Here is a 19,545-nt window from a genome sequence, read left to right on the forward strand (position 1 = left end):
CTTAAAGCCTCTATATAGATCTGTAAGAACACAAACTAACTAACTAACTGAAGTGGAGATCAATGGATATTCACTCATGAAGAAACAATAATGGTTGATATGCTTACAAAAATGTAGCCAGTGTCATTGATAACTAGAAACTTCAAAGTACATTGACAGAGAAATGCCACATTGGTAAAGGTTTTTTTATGGAAAAGTTCACTCATTGTTAATGGGAGTGTAAGGCAGTACAGCCATTTGAAAACTTATTTAACTAGATCATCCCCACTGAGCTCAGAATTCTATCCTTAGGTATACACCTCAGAAAACTGTCACACATGTGCACTAGGGACACATGTGAGAGCACTCAGAGCAGCCCAGCTCAGGTAATGCATGCCTTCTCTTCTCCGTTCCTGGCACAGAGAGGGTTGGCAAAGACAACACTGGGTGGTCATGGCTAACTCACACCACACTGGCTGCTTAGACCTGGGGTTTTTCAGAGACATCTGGGAGACATGAGGAAGAGAGAGGAAGACCAGAGCCACAATTTCTCTGCCTCTCCGGTCTCTGCTACCTTCTTAGGTCACATAGTTTCATTGTACCATGTACATTGATCCATTTATTACTACTTCGGGATTATATCAAAATGCAAGCAATCTTCAAATAAATTCTCATCCATCTCCCCTTTATAATCTTGCCTTTCTCATGTGTTTCTTGTACATGATTAGTCTTAATATTAGCCAGTATTTCATTTTATATCTGACCATCAGGGTTTCATTCCTACTTCTCTTTGGATTTTTAGCGACCCAGCTGCATTCAACCTTGAAAGGCACAGCTAATGGGTATGGATTTGGAATGCTTTATTTACCAAAGGCTAGTTTAGGGAATGGTCCTCCTACTAAATTGTGATTCCCTCCAAGGACTTGCCTTGGTTACAGTGTGCTGCACATTCATGCCGGGCTCCTGGAGGCTCCTGGTTTAGGAAGACGTCTAAACCAGGAGCAGAGTAGAATGGACAGAGTAGAATGGCCATGATCTTTCCCATGCTAAGCTTGACTAGGTCGCTTAATCTCTGTAACTCAGAATTTTCTTACATGCATTTTAACAGTGCCTTTTACAATAGTTTTTTTTTTCTTTTTCTTCCTTTTTTATTTTTTTATTTTTACACTACAGATATGTCATGAATATTAAAAGCAATTGCATGAGAAAGTTTATGGCTGCATGACCCCAAAATACCCAGTTAAGAAACAGCACTGTGCTTCCTTCCTGCCCTTTCCTGGGATCTCCTCACCTTTCAAAAAGAGGTCAGATAAGATCAGTCGCTCTTTCTCCTGCAGAAGGAAATGAGAATTGTTATTCCTGGTGTCCTGTTAGAGGTTGGTTCCTGGAGTGTGTGGATAGCGGAAGTAGGTACTGCAGGACATTAGAGGTTAGAAAAGGCCACTTTAGCCTTGTGCCCCTCAGACAACTGCACCTTCTACACCCCTGCAACGGTGCCCAAGCTCTGGCCTTCCTGCATCACCTTTTTAAACTGACACCTGCATCTCCAGGAATGATTTCAGACTTTGCAGTTATTTGGAGTTTTGGGCAGCATCGTCCTCATTGCATTGTGCTGGAAGCAGCAAGGCTCCAGTGCTCTGGGCACTCTGTACCAAATTGGAGTTCAACCAGGGAAGAAAAAAAAAAAAGGGCGCTTCGACAGCCAGAGGATTTGGAGCTCTAGTAGCTGCTGGCCAGGGGACCTACCCACACAAAAGGGATAGGCATACTGTGGCATCCCAGGTGACACAGGGGACAGTGTTGTCACCTCTGCCAACTTGACCACCCTGATTTCAGGTTCTGGAAACTGCCGCCCCCTCTGCCTCCCACTCAAGTCCTACCACAGGTGGGAGTGGACCGCCATGGTTTAATTTCACCCTCTAGCTCAGAGCCAATTGAGTGGTGCCCTGAGTCAGACACCCGGCCCGCCGGGGAGAGCATGTCCCGCGGGGGCAGCAGCAGGTCCGGGTGACGACAGGGAGACAGGGGGCGGCGAGGTCATGCGCGCAGAGACCACATCGGCCCAGCCCACGTGTGCGCCAGATTTAAAAGTTGGTGGCGCACGGTGATGGTCACTTTGGTGGCTGAATTCAGCAAGAGACACACCGGAGACGGGACGCTGAAGGACAGCCAGAATACCAGAGCAGCCCAGGGTCCCTGATCTCCCGGTCCAGAGCTGCTTGGAAGTGACTGAGATGTCTCGAGCAACGGGTAGCCGCCCAGGGCTGTCTGGGGGACAAGTGGCGGCTGCATACCCGCTCCTGTCATTGCTGCTGCTCCTTGCCTGCTTCTCAAATGCCTGCAGAGGTAAGATGCCACCTTCTGCCTCCTGCTTCATGCGCCCCTCAGGCTGTTGCTCCCCGGATTTCTCTCTATCTTCCTTGCCTCCTTTCTGAGTTTCTAGAACCCATCTTCCACTGAAACCATAGTCTAGCCCAAGACTACAGGGGCAGCCAGCTGGGGAAGCAACAGAAACGAACTGCAGACTCAGTAGTGCGAGTTAAAAAAAAAAAAAAATTAAAACACTTTCCCTTTCATCGCAGTTATTGAAGGGACAAAAGTCTGCTGCTCCCCTTGCCAAGGTGAGGTAAAGTTGGAGTGTGCTCCGCCTCCCGGTAAGCTAGATATTGAGTTATATACAATGTGGGGGAGGGGCCGGGGGCTTGCAGGTTTGCAGAAGGATTAAGAGTTCTGATCACAGAAAGTTGAAGCGACCATGCAAGGCTTACCCAGGTTTCTAATGATGGGTACCTAAGACCAGCAAGGTAGATGGGACCTGATGACAACAGGGACTTTCCCAGCTTGGCTCCCAGGAAACAGAAGATCAGCAAAATCAGGGAGGAAGGTCTGATGCTCAGAAGGAGTGAGTGGCAGAGCAAAACGTGTCTGTTGACTCTGTAAAGAAAGTCTAGTTCCCAGGTAACCTGGGGAACTATCACTCCTTCCTGCATTATTAGGGCTCTGCAAATTCCAAATACTGCATTGTTGTAAGCATGAATTCTCCAGCTGGGGCCAGGTCAGCAGACTGGTAATTTTTCAGAAATGTTGAGGACTTAACATCACAGCTACTGGTCACTTTGGTAGCTCATAGCCTAGCCTCAGAGATGAACAAAGACAAACATCTTTTCCTGACCTGCTTTTATTGCCTTCATTTCCTTATTTTGATCTTTGTTGCTGAGACATTGAGGAAGAACAGGCTTCCTCATTTGAAAAGCAAGGTAACAGGAGCAGTGAGATGGCTTATCAGGTAAAGGTGCCTGTGCCAAGCATGAAGACCTGAGATCTAGCCCCAGCCGGCTCCAGTTGTCCTCTGAAAGAAAAGGCAGATAACAACCACATGGTAGCAGATTAGCCTTCCACAGTACTAATTCATCATGGCATATGAAAGCAAATTAGCCTTTTCTCCTTTAAATATTTTACTGGAAATATTAGAACAAAAATTTCATTTGCCTTCTCAAGGAAAGACATAATTATAGTGTTTTTGTTTTGTTTATTAAGAAAGAAAGTAGGTTTACTTAATACATTGCAAAGAGATTAGTAGCCTGGCAATAGCAGATAAAGTATCTGAGGCCAGATAGTCATAACCTTTATTTGTATATGTATTTATTTAATGTGTATGGGTGTTTTGTCTGAATGTATGTCTGTGCCACACATGTGTGTCTGGTGTTCAGGGATGCCAGAAGAGGGTGTGGCCTCCCCTGGGACTAGAGTTATATAGATAAGTGTGAGTTACCATGAGGGTTCTGAGAATTGAACCCAGGCTGTTGGAAGAATACACAGTGCTCTTATCCATGGAGCCAGGCCTGATAACTATACTTTTAAAATTTGTTTTGTTAGGGGGAAAGCTATGCTTTCTATGCATGTTGTGTGCCATGTGCTTACAATGGCTCCTGCAGCTTTGGGAGGGAGATGACTGTCTTGGGGACCTGGATGGACAGCAGGTTCCTAAAAAAGCAGATGAGCCTTTGGCTTTGTTTCCAAAAGAACAAATCTGCTGGTTGACCTATCACATCATAAATAGCTTTGGTATTATTCAAGCAAAAGACTTCCTGCACAGTCAGGAAGTGCCCTGACTACTTTTTCTACCTTCATTCCCTTTCAGACAGGAAAAAATGAATTTCATTTCTTTTAAAATGTAATGGGGTGGTGAGTGGGCAGGATGAATCGCTCGCCAGTGTGATCTTCAGTTAGTCCCAAGCTCATAAACATGGGAGTAGGGACATGCATAGCATATGTAAGCAAGAGTCGGAGGTAACCTAACAGGAGCAATCACTACTTAAATGTAACTAGATATGTCTAAAACAGAGACAAAACAAATGCCATAAAAACAGTTGAAAATAAGTGCCAATAAGTGTAGCATTCTTAGGGAAAATGAAAAAAAAATAAAAGGAGCAAAGTACACAAGGGCAGTGGGCTAGTGAGATGCTGGGTGGAAATAGTTAACTCAGAGAACACGTTGGAAGAGGGAATTCTCTCATAAAGAGGAATATCTTCCAGTCACTTGATTATGCCTACAGCAATAGGAGATATGATGGCCGAGACTAAAATGAATGTCTTTCCTAGGAAACCCAGATCTCTCGTTCATTAACTAATTCTTAATGATCAGTTAATAGTAAATGTTTCCCACCTGCTAACTGCGGGGAAGTGTTAGCAAGAACGACAAGGCTGCCACCTTTAAATAAAGTCATTAGGTCTGTTTAATTGCATAGTGCTTAAACAGAAATACCTCAATAAAAATGAGCAAAAGCTGCCGTTTTTTACGACCAAGAAGAAAAGAGTGGTGTTGTTTTGAAAAAAAAAAAAAATGTGGAGAGTAGTGCAAGTACCAGTTTCTGCCAGTACTGTGTAAGGTCCACATCCCAGGTGACACGGATTGAGTATACCTTCCAGAGTTCAAGCTTTGGAATCTTGGTTCTTGGTGTGGTAACAGGGAGACATGTTGAGCCTTTGTGAATCGGGGTTAGTGGGACATCGGCAGGTAACTGGGTGTGTTCCTCTGGTTAGTGGGTAAAAGGGTGTGTTAGTCCACCTTCAGAAGGGATTAAAGGAGTTCCCTTGGGACTCTGGGTCATTGCAGTGTGGGTTGTTATAAGATTGAGACAGGCTTCTCCCTGCCCTCTGGCTTTCTCTCCTTACACAACCACTCAACCACAATGGCTCCCAATCTTTGGGTCACAACCCCTTCAACAAACCTCCATCTCCCAAAATATTTACAATACGATTCATAACAACAGAAAAAATTACAGTTATGAAATATCAATGAAAATAATTTTATGGTAGGGAGTCACCACAACATGAGGAACTTCATCAAAGGGTCCCAGCATCAGGAGGGTTGAAAATCACTGATCTAGCAGGTTCTTTATCCATCCTGAGACCCTCACCAGAGGCTGGAGCTTAGATGTATGGTTTCCAAAACTGTGAACCAAATAACCTCCTTTCTTTACAGTTTACCTAGCAGAAACCAGACTAACACACCAAGGGGCTTGAGGGGAACATATCAACTCTAGAAAAGGGGAGAGGAAAGCAATGTTCCTCTGTCTGAGTTCAGTCAGATGATATTAGTGGATTTCTAACGACTATAGAAAAACATTTTAATTTAGGTTCTGAAGATTTCTTACTCTCAGTCTTATTGTGTCTTCCAGAAGGGCCACACAGCATCCCTTTTTCTATTTTGATATAAGTGGTTAGAACTGTTAAGCACAATGGCAATTTCTAAGTGGCTTATGAAAACTTGGGGTTTGGAAGGAGTCAAACTCCCAGTGGTTTTGAGAGAAGTCTGGCGTAAAGCAGGATAGCTGAGTTAGAACTTCACTTTGTCCTGGGACGATAAGGGCTGGGAACTGAAAGCAGCATTCTTTAAACTGAAATGCTAGAGTTGGTGAGACTGCTTGGTGGTTAAAACCCATGCTGCTCAGGCAGAGGACCTGGGTTCTGTTCCCAAGCCCTCTGTCCATGGGATCCGATGTTCTTTTCTCAGACACATGATACACACATACATATGTGCAGACAACTACTCAAACAGAGTCTCACGCAGGAGGATCTCCAGCTATTTTTAAAAAGGATTTGACATCACAGGCTAATCCTTTCCGGCAGGCAGAAAGAGTTCAGAGTGTATCAGGGAACTATGCCTGGCGTGGATGTTTGTGGTATGGTGAGAAATGAATCACTGTGTGAAGGATTTTTCCAGGAAAGGGGGTTCCACCAGGTTTTGAATCTCCACTAAAACTCAGTACCACAGAAAGGACTGGGCATTGTTAGTGAAAGGCCTCGTATGCGTATGGCCCTTGGTATGAGTCCCAGCATGCCCGCGCGCGCGTGCACACACACACACACACACACACACACACACACACACATCAGAATCAGATCAATAACACAGAAAATGTAGCTAATTGTGACTATTATAACTTAAATTAAGTAATAGTAAAATATGCTAGAACTTGAGGCAATATTGAGTATAAAGTAGTAGATTTAGAGGAAATAGAATTTCACCAGATTTATGTCAGCCAGAGATGTTTGGCAGAATGCATTGAAGCCAAAACATACACATGTGTAATTCCAGCACTCGGGAAACTGGGGCAGGAGAATTGTGATTTGTGGGTAGTTTGGTAGTTTGGGAGACATGGTGACCCTGCCTGCAAAACAAAACAAAATCAAATACACACCTCTTGATACCTATTGATTTAGGTTAGCCTCAAGCAAATTCCCTTGTTTCTGTTTTCTTGTCATGAATTAGCAATAATAATAATAATACCTATCTAGAAGTTTGATATGATTAAGGACATAATGTATTTGAAGTGCTTATCACAGCTTTGCATATATTAGACTATTTCCTCTTTTAGGAAAATAAAAACAGCTGCTAATGAGTATTAAGCTATCTTCATTGTGTTATTGGGATTTCTTTGATAATTATGGATTTTTATGCTGGTATATCTAGTTGAAATGACTTGGCAGCAATTTATAGCAAATAAAAATGACACCTGGAACCTGAAAAGGAATTCCATAGAAATAACTATTTTGAAAAGAACTATAATAATAATAATAATAATAATAATAATAATAATAATAATAATGTGCATTCAAAACTTTATCTTTAGGTGCTCCAATATCACCTCAAAGATTATGGCCCAAACAAGAACTACAATTGTGGAATAAGGTAAGAAACTATCTTTGCAACAATTAGTGAAAATTTCACTCTTCTTTATAATTACTATGGTAAAGTGAGATAGTACAATTGATCTTTGGGAACAACTATAATTTTACCAACATTGTGACATTATGATAATTAAGAATGTTTCATTAAAATAAAAGAGCCAGTATGGAGAAACATACCTACAATCCTAGCACTTTGAGACTAAATTGAGGTACGTAAGTTTAACGCCAGCCTGATCTGTAGACTCATACATATATGTAGATATATGAATCTCAAGTCTAACTCAGAAAATACTGAGAGAGAGGGGGAAGATAAAAGGAAGTAATACAGCAAATAGTAAATTATGCCATTAAAGGACATGAATTCTCAGACTGGATTTGTGTTCTATTTGTTAAATATCTAGGAATAGTTGTTTCTTAAGAATCACATCTTGAGATGGCTCAGCAGTTAAGAAAGAGCATCAATTACTCTTCCAGAAGTCCTGAGTTCAATTCTCAGCAACCACATAGTGGCTGCAACCATCTATAATGGGATCTGATGCCCTCTTAGGTCATGAAGGCACATAGGCAAATAAGGAATTCATACACATAAATAAACAAATATATTTTTTTAAGAGTCACACCTAATGGCTGAAGATCCAGCTCAGTGGTTGAATGCTTGCCTGGCATTTGTGAGGCCCTGGGTTGAATGCCTAGCAGTGTACGCCTTCCATCATTCCCACACACAAGAGCCACACTTAAGTACAGAAGGATGAGAATGTTATGTAAAGCTAATATGGACTGAAAGACAACTGGTATAGTAGTCTTAATAGCTGATGAAATAAAATCAAATAAGCAAGCTGTCAAACATAAGTAGGGCATTTATATGCTCACATAAGATAGACAAGAAGATGTGGCTGTCATCTTTAGCACATTCCAACAACTCAGCATCAGATTCCACCAGTCTAACAACTGGTAGAAAACCATGGGAAAACTTGGGCACTAAAAAAACAGAATGACTTAGGTTAGAAAGAAAAGTTCCATGAATTAGAAAGGATCTAGCAAATATTTCTCCAATCATAATGCAATGCAATAAGAAAATAATAACAAATCCATGACTTAAACATCCCAAATAAGCAGCATTTTGGTGAATAACTCTAGAACCAAAAGGAAATTAAACTTAGAGTTGAAAGACAAAAATATTACAAATCAAAAATTGTAGGCTATAGCTAAGACTTCAGAGAATATTTTGCTTCATTATAAAAACCCAAAAGTATAAGCTGTGCGCAAGGCTACCTGTGCTCTGGAAGATGGTCCTACCCCATTCGCATCCCAGCAGCACTGAGTGGACTCAGAGGGTTTTTAAATTTTTTTTATTAATTTATTTTTTTATATTCCAATCCCAGTTCCCCCTCCCTCCTCTCTTTCTGCTCCTTACACCTCCCCTCCATCCCCCAGTCTGCTCCTCAGAGTGGGTAATGCCTCCCCTAGGAAGTCTACTAAGTCTGTCCCATCACCTCATTGAGGCAGGACCAAAGCACCTCTGCCCCCACCACACACCCTTGTGTCCAGGCTGAGCAAGGTGTTTCTTCATATAGAATAGGCTTAACTAAGTCAGTTTGTGTCTTATAGTTAGATCTTGGACCCTGACTCAGGAGTTTTTTATTGTTGTTGTTGTTATTGTTTTAAGTGCACACAAAGCTGGCCATGGTGCCCCATACCTTTAATCCCAGCACTCAGGAGGCAGAAGCAGGTGGCTCTCTGTGAGTTCGAGGCCAGTCAGAGCTGTTATTCAGAGAAACCCTGTCTGGGAAAGAAAGGAAACAAGAGCACATGAGGGTGGGAGGGAAAAGTGATGATGAGATGGTGGTGGGGAGTGCAGTGGCTTTGATTGGAACACATTATACATGCAGATGTGAAGTGACAAGATTTTTAGTGCCTGAAATATGCATTGCTTTCCTGTGTCATTGGCCAAAGCCCATGTTTGTCTTACACAGTCAATCTGTCATACATTTCTCTCTATAAAAGAAAACCTTTCTCTGAAGTTCACATTCTGCTCTTACCTAGCTAAGGAACTTTTCTTTTTCTGTCTCACTGAGAGGTGTGTTAATCTTCAGCTTCTAGCTGAATACTTTATTGGAGTTCATTTGAGATCAGCAATCATCCTTTTGTCCCTGTTCTCTGTGATGGTGAAGAATTGCATTAATTAAGTTTCTTGCTGTTCAAATGTAAGGATTAATACAAGAGTTCGCAAGATCTGGAGGCACAATACTAATATATAGGAATCATTAACATTCCCTTTCACTAGAAGAAGGTAATGTAATAGTATAGTTTAAAATATAATTGGCTTTCCATCTACAGACTCAAGCAACTGTGGGTTGGAAATACTTAGGGATGAAAAACTGTATCTTTCCTAAGTGCATACAGGCTCTTTCAGTTGTTATTTCCCAAACACTAAGTATAATGACTACCCATATAGCATTCACATGGTGGCACTCACCTTTACCTACAGCACTTGGAAGGCAGAGGCCAGCATGGTCTACATTGCACTCACATTGTATTAAGTATTACAAATCATTTAGAGATGGCTTAAAGGATACAGGAGGATGTGGGTTATACTCAAGTATTACACTGCTTCATACAAGGAACATGAGTGCTTATGGATTTTAGTATTCTCGGGGATTCTGGAGCCAATCCCTACAGATATTTAGAAACAAATGTATATCATCTATAATGGCAACAAAAAGCAATAAGTAGTAAGTACACAGTACATTAATAGAGGAAAAAGTAAATTATAATAAAAGATAACCATGTGACTGGAAGGAGAGGTATCTTTTTGTCAATGGAACAATTAGGTGTTGGGGGAGGGTTGCTTTTAGGAGCTATCTGTCGTGTATGTGTGTGTGTGTGTGTGTGCGTTATCTGGAGTTCACGAGTTAGACTGGAGTTGCTGATTGAGCCCCATGGCACCCCAAACTTTCCCAAACTGATTTAAAGCATAGTGGCTTTTTGTGTGAGTCTTTGGGGATCCAGCTTAAACCCTTCTGTGACAAATGCTTTACCCACGGGACTCAGTATAATTCATTCACTGTGATAAAAATACCCAATCTTCCTCAAATTAATCAAAGCAAAGCCCATACCATCAGTGTGGTTTTACTTAGAATAACTCCACTTACTTTTTGTTTTATTAAGGAACATCTAAGTTTAACATTGACATGAGAAACTAAACATCTACAAATCCTGAGGACATTTGAAATACAGGGAGCTTAAGGGCTGTAACTATCTGTTCCTGTTTATGAAGACTACAATAAAACTACACCTTGGAAAAGTCAGACAAGACCCCTAAAATAAATGCAACCTTTGACAGTTGTCATCCCAGGTGCTCCAGGCAATTTCTCATGGCAAGTCTCGCTCTGTGGCGCTGCTTGCTCTGCCAGCCCTGCAAGTGTTGTTGAAACCACAGTGGCCTTACCACCACCATGGAGGGCAACATTCATATGGTGCAGGAAAGGAGGTGGTGGGAAATGACCTTTGCTCCCTTAACTCCCTCAGCATGGCTGATGGCAACCTATTCTACACTCTCTTCCAGACACCACCTGAGAGACAGAAGCCCAGTTTCTCCCATTTCTGTTTACTGATTTATTTATTGCAGTATTGGGGATTCAACCCAGAGAGTTAGGCATGTGAATGAGACAAGTGCTCTACTCCTGAGTTATGTCCCCAGCTACATCATTTTCCAAAACGCCTGTTTCTGGAGGAAGTCACACACACATAACACCACAAGTCAAAGAAAAAAAGAACAGGGTTGAAACTTGACTCACTGTGTCGAGAGACATAAAACAACACTCTGTATAAAGATGATATGAGGGGAATTAAAGAGACATATATAAAAGATAAATCATAAAGGAACAGGAGAAGTGTGCCTTTGTGAGGATCAGGGAAAACTTCTCAAACAGAATTTCAAATTCTCCAGCACTTCCTCCCCTAGGAAGAGCGCCCTCAGGAAGTTTTTCACAGGAAGAGGACTGAGCAACTGAATGAGGAGACTGGCTGCAGCTCTGTTTGCACCAGAAAGAATTAAATGGGACCCAGCTGTCTGCCCATCCCTGGGAAATGGATAGGCAATATGTTATCATGTAGTCTAGAGGGCTATACAATGGGTCGAAGCCACATATTAGATACACACTTAGCATCATGGCTAGTTTTCCAAGTGTATGTTAAGTGGAAAATAAATGAAAAATCTTAAGGAAGTACCATGCATACAGACAAAACAGATTTTACAAGAATATATACAAATGAAATGTGCATATTAAATTCATTGGAAAAGCTGTATATGAGAGGATGGAGTGAGGATAATAAAGAGAAATATTACCAGCAAGGCTATTGATTTTGGATGATAAGTACCAGATAATGGATATTCTTTAACAGTACAGATATTCATAAAGCCTAATAGAAGGGTCTGTGCTCCAGTAGCCCATCAAAGAACATGGGAAAAACAGAAAGCAAAATAAATGATTGCAATAATTCACTCAAAGGTACAATATAAAAAATTTATTTTAGCTTTAAATGATCTCTTTCTGTGAATAACTTTGGAAAATATTGTAGATCATAATGCTAAGAAGAAGGGTTGCTATGAAAACATTGTCCTTTTATAGAAAAAGATATTTAAAGAAATTACCATGCTAGCCAAGAGTGGTAGCATACAACTGTAGTACCAGTATTCAAGAGGCAATTTCAAAGCCAGTTTGGGCTACACAGTGAGACCCTGTTTCGTTTCCCCCAAACAAAATTAAAAACCCCAACAACAGTGCACAGAGGGTGACCTGTTAAGAACACAAAAGACAGGGGTTTGTTGTTGTTGTTGCTTTTTGTTTTATTTGTTTGCTTGCTTGGGGATTTTTGTTTGCTTGTTTTGTTTCCTGCTGGAGGCTTTTACGTTACAGAGTGGCCCAGACACTAGAAGTTATGTGCTTTTCCAGCAATGTGCAGAGATCTGTCATTTTCAAACAGACTCATCAATGGACGATTCAGAGGTCTCAAAAGCCACTAAAAACCATCGGAGCCATGAACTGAGGTAAGCTGTGAATGCTTACCCAAATGTGAATGGAGCTGCTGCCCCCTTTCCAGTGAATGTGAACAGAATCCGGAAGCTTTACAGTGATCTCCTAATTGGGTTAATTAGGTTTGCGATGTTTCCGATGTTTTATTTAAGCAGCTCCATGCACCAATCAGTTCGCTGTGGTTCAAGGCTTCCCTGTTTTTGTGCACAGGCAACTTCACATGCGAAAGCTTGGTTTATAGAGAGGACAGTTGCTATGAAAACACTGGCCTTCTTTTAAAGGAAAGAGAAGAGAACTTACCATGCTAGCCAAGTGCAGTAGCATCCTGTTGCTGGACCAGTATTACCCAACAGTTCCCCCAGTTGTGCAAAGGTTTCAAGCCTCCTTGCACCCTGAACACTTGAGTAGAAGCCATTTCCTCCCAGCCTACCAAAGCCAAGACCGTGGATTTGCAGATTTGATGCATTTTCAATCTGTTAGTGTTCACATCTTTTCAGCTCATCATTCAGTTAACTTCTCTTTTTGCATTCTCTATTTTTCAAAAATTCAATTCAATTCAAGAAATTTTATTTAGCATCGATTCTAGTCAAGTTAAATATAACTGTCTCAAAAAGTCTTTCTCCCTCCCTCTCACCCACCCCCTTGTGTGTGTGTGTGTGTGTGTGTGTGTGTGTGTGTGTGTGTGCGCGCGCGCGCTTGTGCGCGCATGGGAGCAGGTACATGCCACAATTTCCAAATACTCACAAACCTGTGGTGTGTAAAGATGTGTTCTGTGAGCTGTGACAGATGTGAGATCCTGCTTCTTTGCACCAGCTCATGCCGTTTCTGTCCTCTAAGCTCAAGAATCATATATTCAGGGTGCTGTCAACTTGGAAGGAACAAGGAGCTTAAGAAGTTACAATTGAGGACCATAACTGCTCCTTAGTCTGGTGTGAGAATACAATTTCAGTTAAGTAGACCAATAAAGAATTCTGACACTGGAGGGCCTCTGTGGTGCTTTGCCATAAAGAAGATTTAACTGAAACCACTCCAGCACCCAAGCATCAGTAGTACTATTGTTTTCTTTTTCTGGTCCTGTTTTGAAAGGCCACCAAAGACATGCATGCTATAAATACTGCACGCGCGCACACACACACACACACACACACACACACACACACACACACACACAGAGCTTAGGGTTTATCTTGCCAGCCTTGCTTCTCATGATTACCATAAATCTCTGCTTGCATTTTATTCTGCTTATGTCCATCTCACCAGGTAGTCCAAGCTGTCTTAGAACTTGTGATCCTCCTGCCTCAGCCTCTCAAAATAGCAAGTGGTTAGCCATAGTTGAGTAAGCATTCATTTCGAGATGGAGATCTATGGCTTATTTGTCCTGAGAGTTTTTCTGTATGCTGTGTTTCATTCAGTTAGCAGGCTAAGAGAAATGAAATTAGAGTCATGTCAAATACAGAACTGTACAGCAACAAATGGCATTCCATTTTGAGGCCATTTATTTTATTTGTGACATCAGGCTGAATTATTTCAGAACTCGTACCTTTACATTAGTGTTTGAGGACTCTTCATATACTCTGGTGGGCTTTATCAGCTGTTATTGGGGACATATATATTCCAATGGCCGGGAGTGGATCTTGGACAATTCCCGATTCTTGGACTCTCTTCTGTTCTTCTGTTCTTTCATACTCTGCCTTCCTTCCTTCTTCTTTTCCCTCTTTTCTTTCATTTCTAAAGGCTTGTACTGTGCATCCCAGCCTTCAATCTACTGTGCAACCCAAGCTGGTATCTAACTTACAGCAATCCCCCTGCCTCAGAGATGGGAATCAAGGGCATATGCTACCATGCTCAGCACCTGGGACTTTCTTATAAGGCTTTAGAGTTGCCTCTTCTCTGAACTTAGGGGTCAAGGTTGTCATGTATCTTGAGTTGCTGTCTGTATGTGATGACTCGGTGAAGTCTGCTTTCTGTTTGGGGCTCTTTTCTATGTCTAGGGTGTAACTGATGTCTTTGCTTTCTACAGGTGCAAGAAGCTTGTTCATCCTTTCTGACTATTGATTCCCAGCCTCAGGTAATTCCATCTGGAGGTGTTTCATAATAATATAGACATTCCCTGCTGCTTAAAAAAATCTCCATTTCTCCCTCTGAACTCACAAAGATTTGTCACATATTAGATATTATTACATTATCTTCAGGAAACATCAGTACTGTGGGCTTCTGTTTTAAGAGGCTAACCTTTTATTTTAAGTATAATAAATTTATTATGGAAATTGTGAACTATCAAAATGCTAATTTCAAAATCAGATTGTGTTTTTTAAAAATGCTGTACCTACTGCTCTATCTAGAGAGCTAATGTCTTGCTCCTAAATGAGTTTGAAACCTATTGGAACACTTATCTAAAAAAGCTAATTTGGCTGTTGTTATAGATCTAGTACCAGAATCAAGCTCTCTGGAAGGGCTTAGGCAGTGGCTCTGATCAGAGGGAGCTGAGGCAGCTATCACATCAATGAACACAGCTGACCAGCACGCTGGCACAGAAGATGAAAGGCTGAACTGTGCATGCCCACTTTCCTGCTTCCAGGCTACCCAGGAGGCAGCTCACTTCTTTTCCCATGGGAGGAGGGGTGAGGGAAGTGCGAGCCTACCTCCTCCACGTGGATGCTGCTACTTCCACCAGCAGGTCTGAGTGCAAGAACCCCATGTTCACCTCACTGACTTTATTTTCATATTCAGTACCTCTAGGATCCTTGACAGAAACTAATGTGCCCAGGCTAAGTGACTATTAATAAGGTTCTCCATATGGTGATCCTGGCAGGAGTGGAGAAGCAGCCTTGTGTAATGACATTTCCTAGCTTCAGAGATTTCCCCTGCCAGAAGTTAGAGATGTTTGCATGAAAGGGAAGCAAGATTTTTTTTTTTTGCCTTACTTACTTACTTTCTCACTGCTATGAAAAAAACATCCCAACCAAAGCAATTGAAGGGTGGAAAGCTTTACTCGGGCTCACAGTTTGGGGGAATATAGTCTATCGTGGCAGGGAAAGTAAGGTAGCAGGGGCAGCACACTGGCTGGTCACATTGCATCTGTACACAGGAACCACAGGAAGTGGTTCCAGGCTATAAAGCCTCAAGGCCCATATTCCATGACCCACTTCTTCCAACAAAAACTCCACCTCCCGATGGCTCCACAGACTCCTCCAAAGTCTCACAAACTGGGGACCTAGTGTTCATACATGTCAGTCTCTGGGAGACGAATTCAAACCACAAGAAGCACTGTGTTTTTTAAAAATGCTGTACCTACTGCTCTATCTAGAGAGCTAATGTCTTGCTCCTAAATGAGTTTGAAACCTATTGGAACACTTATCTAAAAAGCTAATTTTTAGTGACACAGGATGGGTATTAGCATGTAAGCCCTTGTATTGAACTTAAAATTCAGAAACAGTTTTACATCCACAGTACCCACTGTATACGTTTTTAATCACTTGTTTAAACTCTTTCAACATACACTAACCTAAAAAAAATCTTTTTCTATTTATGGTGTGTGTGTGTGTGTGTGTGTGTGTGTGTGTGTGTGTGTGTGTGTGTGCACTATATGTGGATACTGCACACCTGCATTTGTGTTACTCGGCGCATGTGAAGCCTCCAAATTAATGTCAGGAATTATCTTCCATCCCTTTCCCACCTTATTTGTTGGAGTAGGGTCTCTCAATCAAGCCAAACCTTGCCTACATGGCCAGTCTTGTTAGCCAGTTTGTTCTAAGGGTCCCCATCTCCATCTTCTGAGTCTGAAGTAGGGCTGATATACCCACCCTGCATTTATATGGTTTCTGGGATGCAAACTCTGGTTCTCACAGTTAGGCAAGCACTGGGCCATTGCCCCAGCTCCACAAATTAACTCTTTATTGGACTTCATTTCTGTGTGCCTTTTAAAAAATGAATTCAATTTTTAATTCCTGACACAGTTTCCCACCCTGTCCTCCTTTCATTCCCTCCCCTCCCCCTCCATCCACTCCTCCTCTGTCTCCATTCAGAAAGGGGCAGGCCTTCCGTTAGGAAGAGCCTGACAGATGTACTGTTTCTGCCATTTACAGTTATAATGTATATAATGCATTTCAATGCACTTTATACTTTAAATATTAATTTTCACATTAACTGTTATTTTATTAACTATGTTATCTGAATAGTGCTTCAAGCCATTTTCACCAAATTAAAGGTCCACAAATACAAGATAAAATATCACCTATCCCATGCCTGAAAGGCCTTAAAGAATTGTTGAGAACAGTGGCTTCTTACAAAGAAGAACTAGAGAAAAATGCATTTATTTTGAAATGTTTCTAGTGAAAGGTCAGTGTTATTGCCAAATCCCATGGAGCCTAGACATGGTTTCCTAAGGAGAGACAACCTACACATGTAAAATGCATCTTTGACGTGGGGTGTGGCTGAGTATTTCCTTTGTGTTCCTTTGGGTTTTACTGTATTTCTATTTGGGTTATTTGAAAGAAGAACTTTAGGGATTATATTGCCAGAACTTCATGAAGTGACCTGAAGGGAACAGGTAAGGAAGGACTTCTGTCATTCAGCTCCCAATAGTTGGGGACAAGCCTCAGTGGCAGGGCACCAACCCAGCATTTATGTGACACCCCCAGCACCATGAAACAACTGAAAAATAGTCAACTCCCAACTACAGGAACAGCCGGCATTGCTGAGACCACTAAGGTGTATCTATCCACACAGTCAACTACAATTGCACAAGGGCCTGGACAAATGACCACCTTGTAGGACCTCATTTCCTCTGTACAAAAGAGTACCATTTCCTGTCCTCTGTTCCTTGTCCATGTGTTTCAAGAACAGAATGTGAATTTTGTACAGAGGAGTATTTTCTAATACATTGAAACACCATTCTACACACGGTCCATTTTTTAGTATTAATCTATATCCCCACCGACTTGCCTGGGAAGCAGACAGACAGAAGGAAGAAGATAAAAACAGACCTCTGGAGGTAGGAAAGATGTGACAGGTACTGTAATGTGGCTGCAATTGTGTCTCTAGCTACAGGCAGCCACATTAGGTGCACTGGGTCAGAATGAAAACAGCACTGAGCCATCTTTTCTCTCGGGTTCTAAGTTGAGAATACCTGCAGTCGTAAATTAAACCAAAGAGCTTTTCCTGCCTTTAATCCTTCCAGGAACTTCCTGCAGTGACATCACCCCAGATTTCTGGCTGAAGAAACTGAAGTTTAGAGAGATTAAGTAACAGGCCTACAGTAACACACAGTAACACACTGTGGAGTAGAAACAGGATCTGTACTGCTGTCTAGTTCCAGGCTGTTTACCTTCACAGCCCACACTTTAACCACTATTACGTGGCCCCTCACCTCCCAGCTTCTCATGACTTCAGAAAGGAACCTACTAAGGATCAGTGGTGCACAGGACGACTGTGCTAGGTCCTGTGCAAAACAGGGTTTGCCCCTGCTTGTCCGTTTGTGCCACTCCTTACCACGCCCAGCTGGCTGCCAACTGCAGGATTCCTGCCCTAATTCTATGCTCTGATGCTTTGACAAACCTGATCCTGGGGTGTGCAGTCAGCATCCTGGAAAGGGTGGCACTCAGATTAGGTGCACCATGCACAGCTTCTTGTCCTTTGATTCCCATTGTTTGAGAGCAATTGCAGGATTTTCAAATTAGCCAGTAATGAGTAATGCTCAGTGAGGCTCACAGCTTTGGCATGCACATGCACTTCCCTACAAGCTAGGAAGGCTAATCCCTAGTTGGCACTACCCAGGATGTCTTAGTCATAGAGTTCTATGATGTCTCATCGAGTGGCAAGAACTATGTAACTGGACCACAGTGAAAGCCTCCATCAGTGCATAGCTGCTGGAAGAAAAGAAGGGTCTTTTTGTTTGTTTCTCGAATGTGCACTCAAGTGTGTGTGTACTTGGGAATGCATGCCCACGTACACCTAAGCAGAGGCCAGAAGACATGGTGAATCTTCCACCACCATTGTCCACCTTGTTTTTTGACATGAGGATCTTATAGAACCTGAAATTTGTCACTGTGTCTAGACTGACTGGCCAGCAAACTCCCAGGACTCTACCTGTCTCTGTGACCAATGCTAGGGTTACAGACACACTCAGCTATGCAAGACTTTTATGTAGGTGTTAGGGATTTGAACTCAAGTCCTCCTGCTAGCCTAGCAAACTCTCTTACCTGCTGAGCCATCACTCTGGCCCTAGGATGTTTTAGTGGCTAAAAGGTTATTATAATAGAAATTGAGAGACACCTACAGAGTTTCAGTGGACCACAGCAAGCCCCTCTTTGCAGCATAGATGGAATATGCTTATGCTTCCTACATCTTAAGTTTCACCCTCTGTGCAGATATGGTGCAGTGTGAAGCACAGCCCATATGTCTTCTTGTTTGCTTTAGGCATCCACTGCATGGAGGGAGCTTTGCCATATGGTGATGGAGATCATCCAGAAGCCTCAGGTAAGACTGAAGTACTGTAGGCAAACAACTAACTAAACAAACATCTTGAAATTCCTCCTCCTCCAAGAGAGTAAGCCCAATTCAGGAAGTGTGTCAGCAGGAGTTAGAACACACATTGAGTTGGCATAAGAAACAAATGTTCCAGTTTCTATGATACCTGATGTTTTAAGATAATGTTGGTAAAGTTCACATTCAACTAATTAGGAAATCACATGTCTCCTTCAAACATAAAAGACTATTTTTTCTCACCCACTTGTACAATTGAGAGACAAGAATGAATCTAAGTTGTTAAATATTGTTATAGTGCAGGACCTTAACAATGGAAAAACATTTGGCTGGCATGTGTGAAGGCTCAGCTTTCTTACCAGCATTGGGAAAAACAAACAAGCGAAATCAAGGTAGAGCAAACCAGACAACTGCATTGTCAATGTCATTTTGAAAATTCTGTTTGCTTCTGTGTCCTGGTTTCTGATTTGAATTTGATTTTTCTGGGAGAATGTTTTGTCCTAGGTAAAGACAGGTGGAAGCCTGAGAAACTGCATACCATGAACCAGAAGGTTCTAGCTTGTGTTTTAGGTTGAACGAATTTTAAAACTCCCGTATTAAAGGTGAAAGCCTTGGGTACCAAATGATACATTCATCAACATCTCAAACCTACCCTGTGATTGATTGTTGGTACACTCCAGCCACCAAACCTTCCACGAACAATGACTCAAGGAAAGAAACTTTGATAGTTTGAAGGCATCATTGTTTTCCTAGACTTCACATTCAGCAGCAAATGACTCTATTTTTTCTATGATGTTCCCCCACACACAAATTAATTAAAATGTAATTTTTTGTAATTAAAAGTGTCAGTAAC

At 41.9% G+C, this 19,545-nt stretch overlaps 1 protein-coding gene across 1 annotated transcript; it reads left to right on the forward strand.

Moving 5' to 3' along the window:
* The first annotated feature begins 2,189 nt into the window (after positions 1 to 2,189).
* Positions 2,190 to 19,318, forward strand: Nmu (neuromedin U). Its single transcript, XM_051198606.1, has 5 exons — positions 2,190 to 2,325; positions 7,116 to 7,174; positions 14,230 to 14,277; positions 18,627 to 18,686; positions 19,295 to 19,318. Exons 1-5 carry the CDS (start codon positions 2,214 to 2,216, stop codon positions 19,316 to 19,318), a joined length of 303 nt encoding a protein of 100 aa, XP_051054563.1. The 5' UTR covers positions 2,190 to 2,213.
* The last annotated feature ends 227 nt before the right edge of the window (positions 19,319 to 19,545 follow it).

This window comes from Phodopus roborovskii, unplaced genomic scaffold (assembly GCF_943737965.1).
Source record: "Phodopus roborovskii unplaced genomic scaffold, PHOROB, whole genome shotgun sequence".
In the NCBI taxonomy this organism is placed as follows: Eukaryota; Metazoa; Chordata; class Mammalia; order Rodentia; family Cricetidae; genus Phodopus; species Phodopus roborovskii.

Excerpts from the sequence above, each read along its gene's own strand:
- Nmu (XM_051198606.1), top strand. The coding sequence starts at position 2,214 with ATGTCTCGAGCAACGGGTAGCCGCCCAGGGCTGTCTGGGGGACAAGTG. Across the intron at positions 2,326-7,115 it reads CTTCTCAAATGCCTGCAGAG|GTGCTCCAATATCACCTCAA; the intron begins GTAAGATGCCAC and ends CTTTATCTTTAG. Across the intron at positions 18,687-19,294 it reads AGATCATCCAGAAGCCTCAG|GTGAAAGCCTTGGGTACCAA; the intron begins GTAAGACTGAAG and ends CCCGTATTAAAG.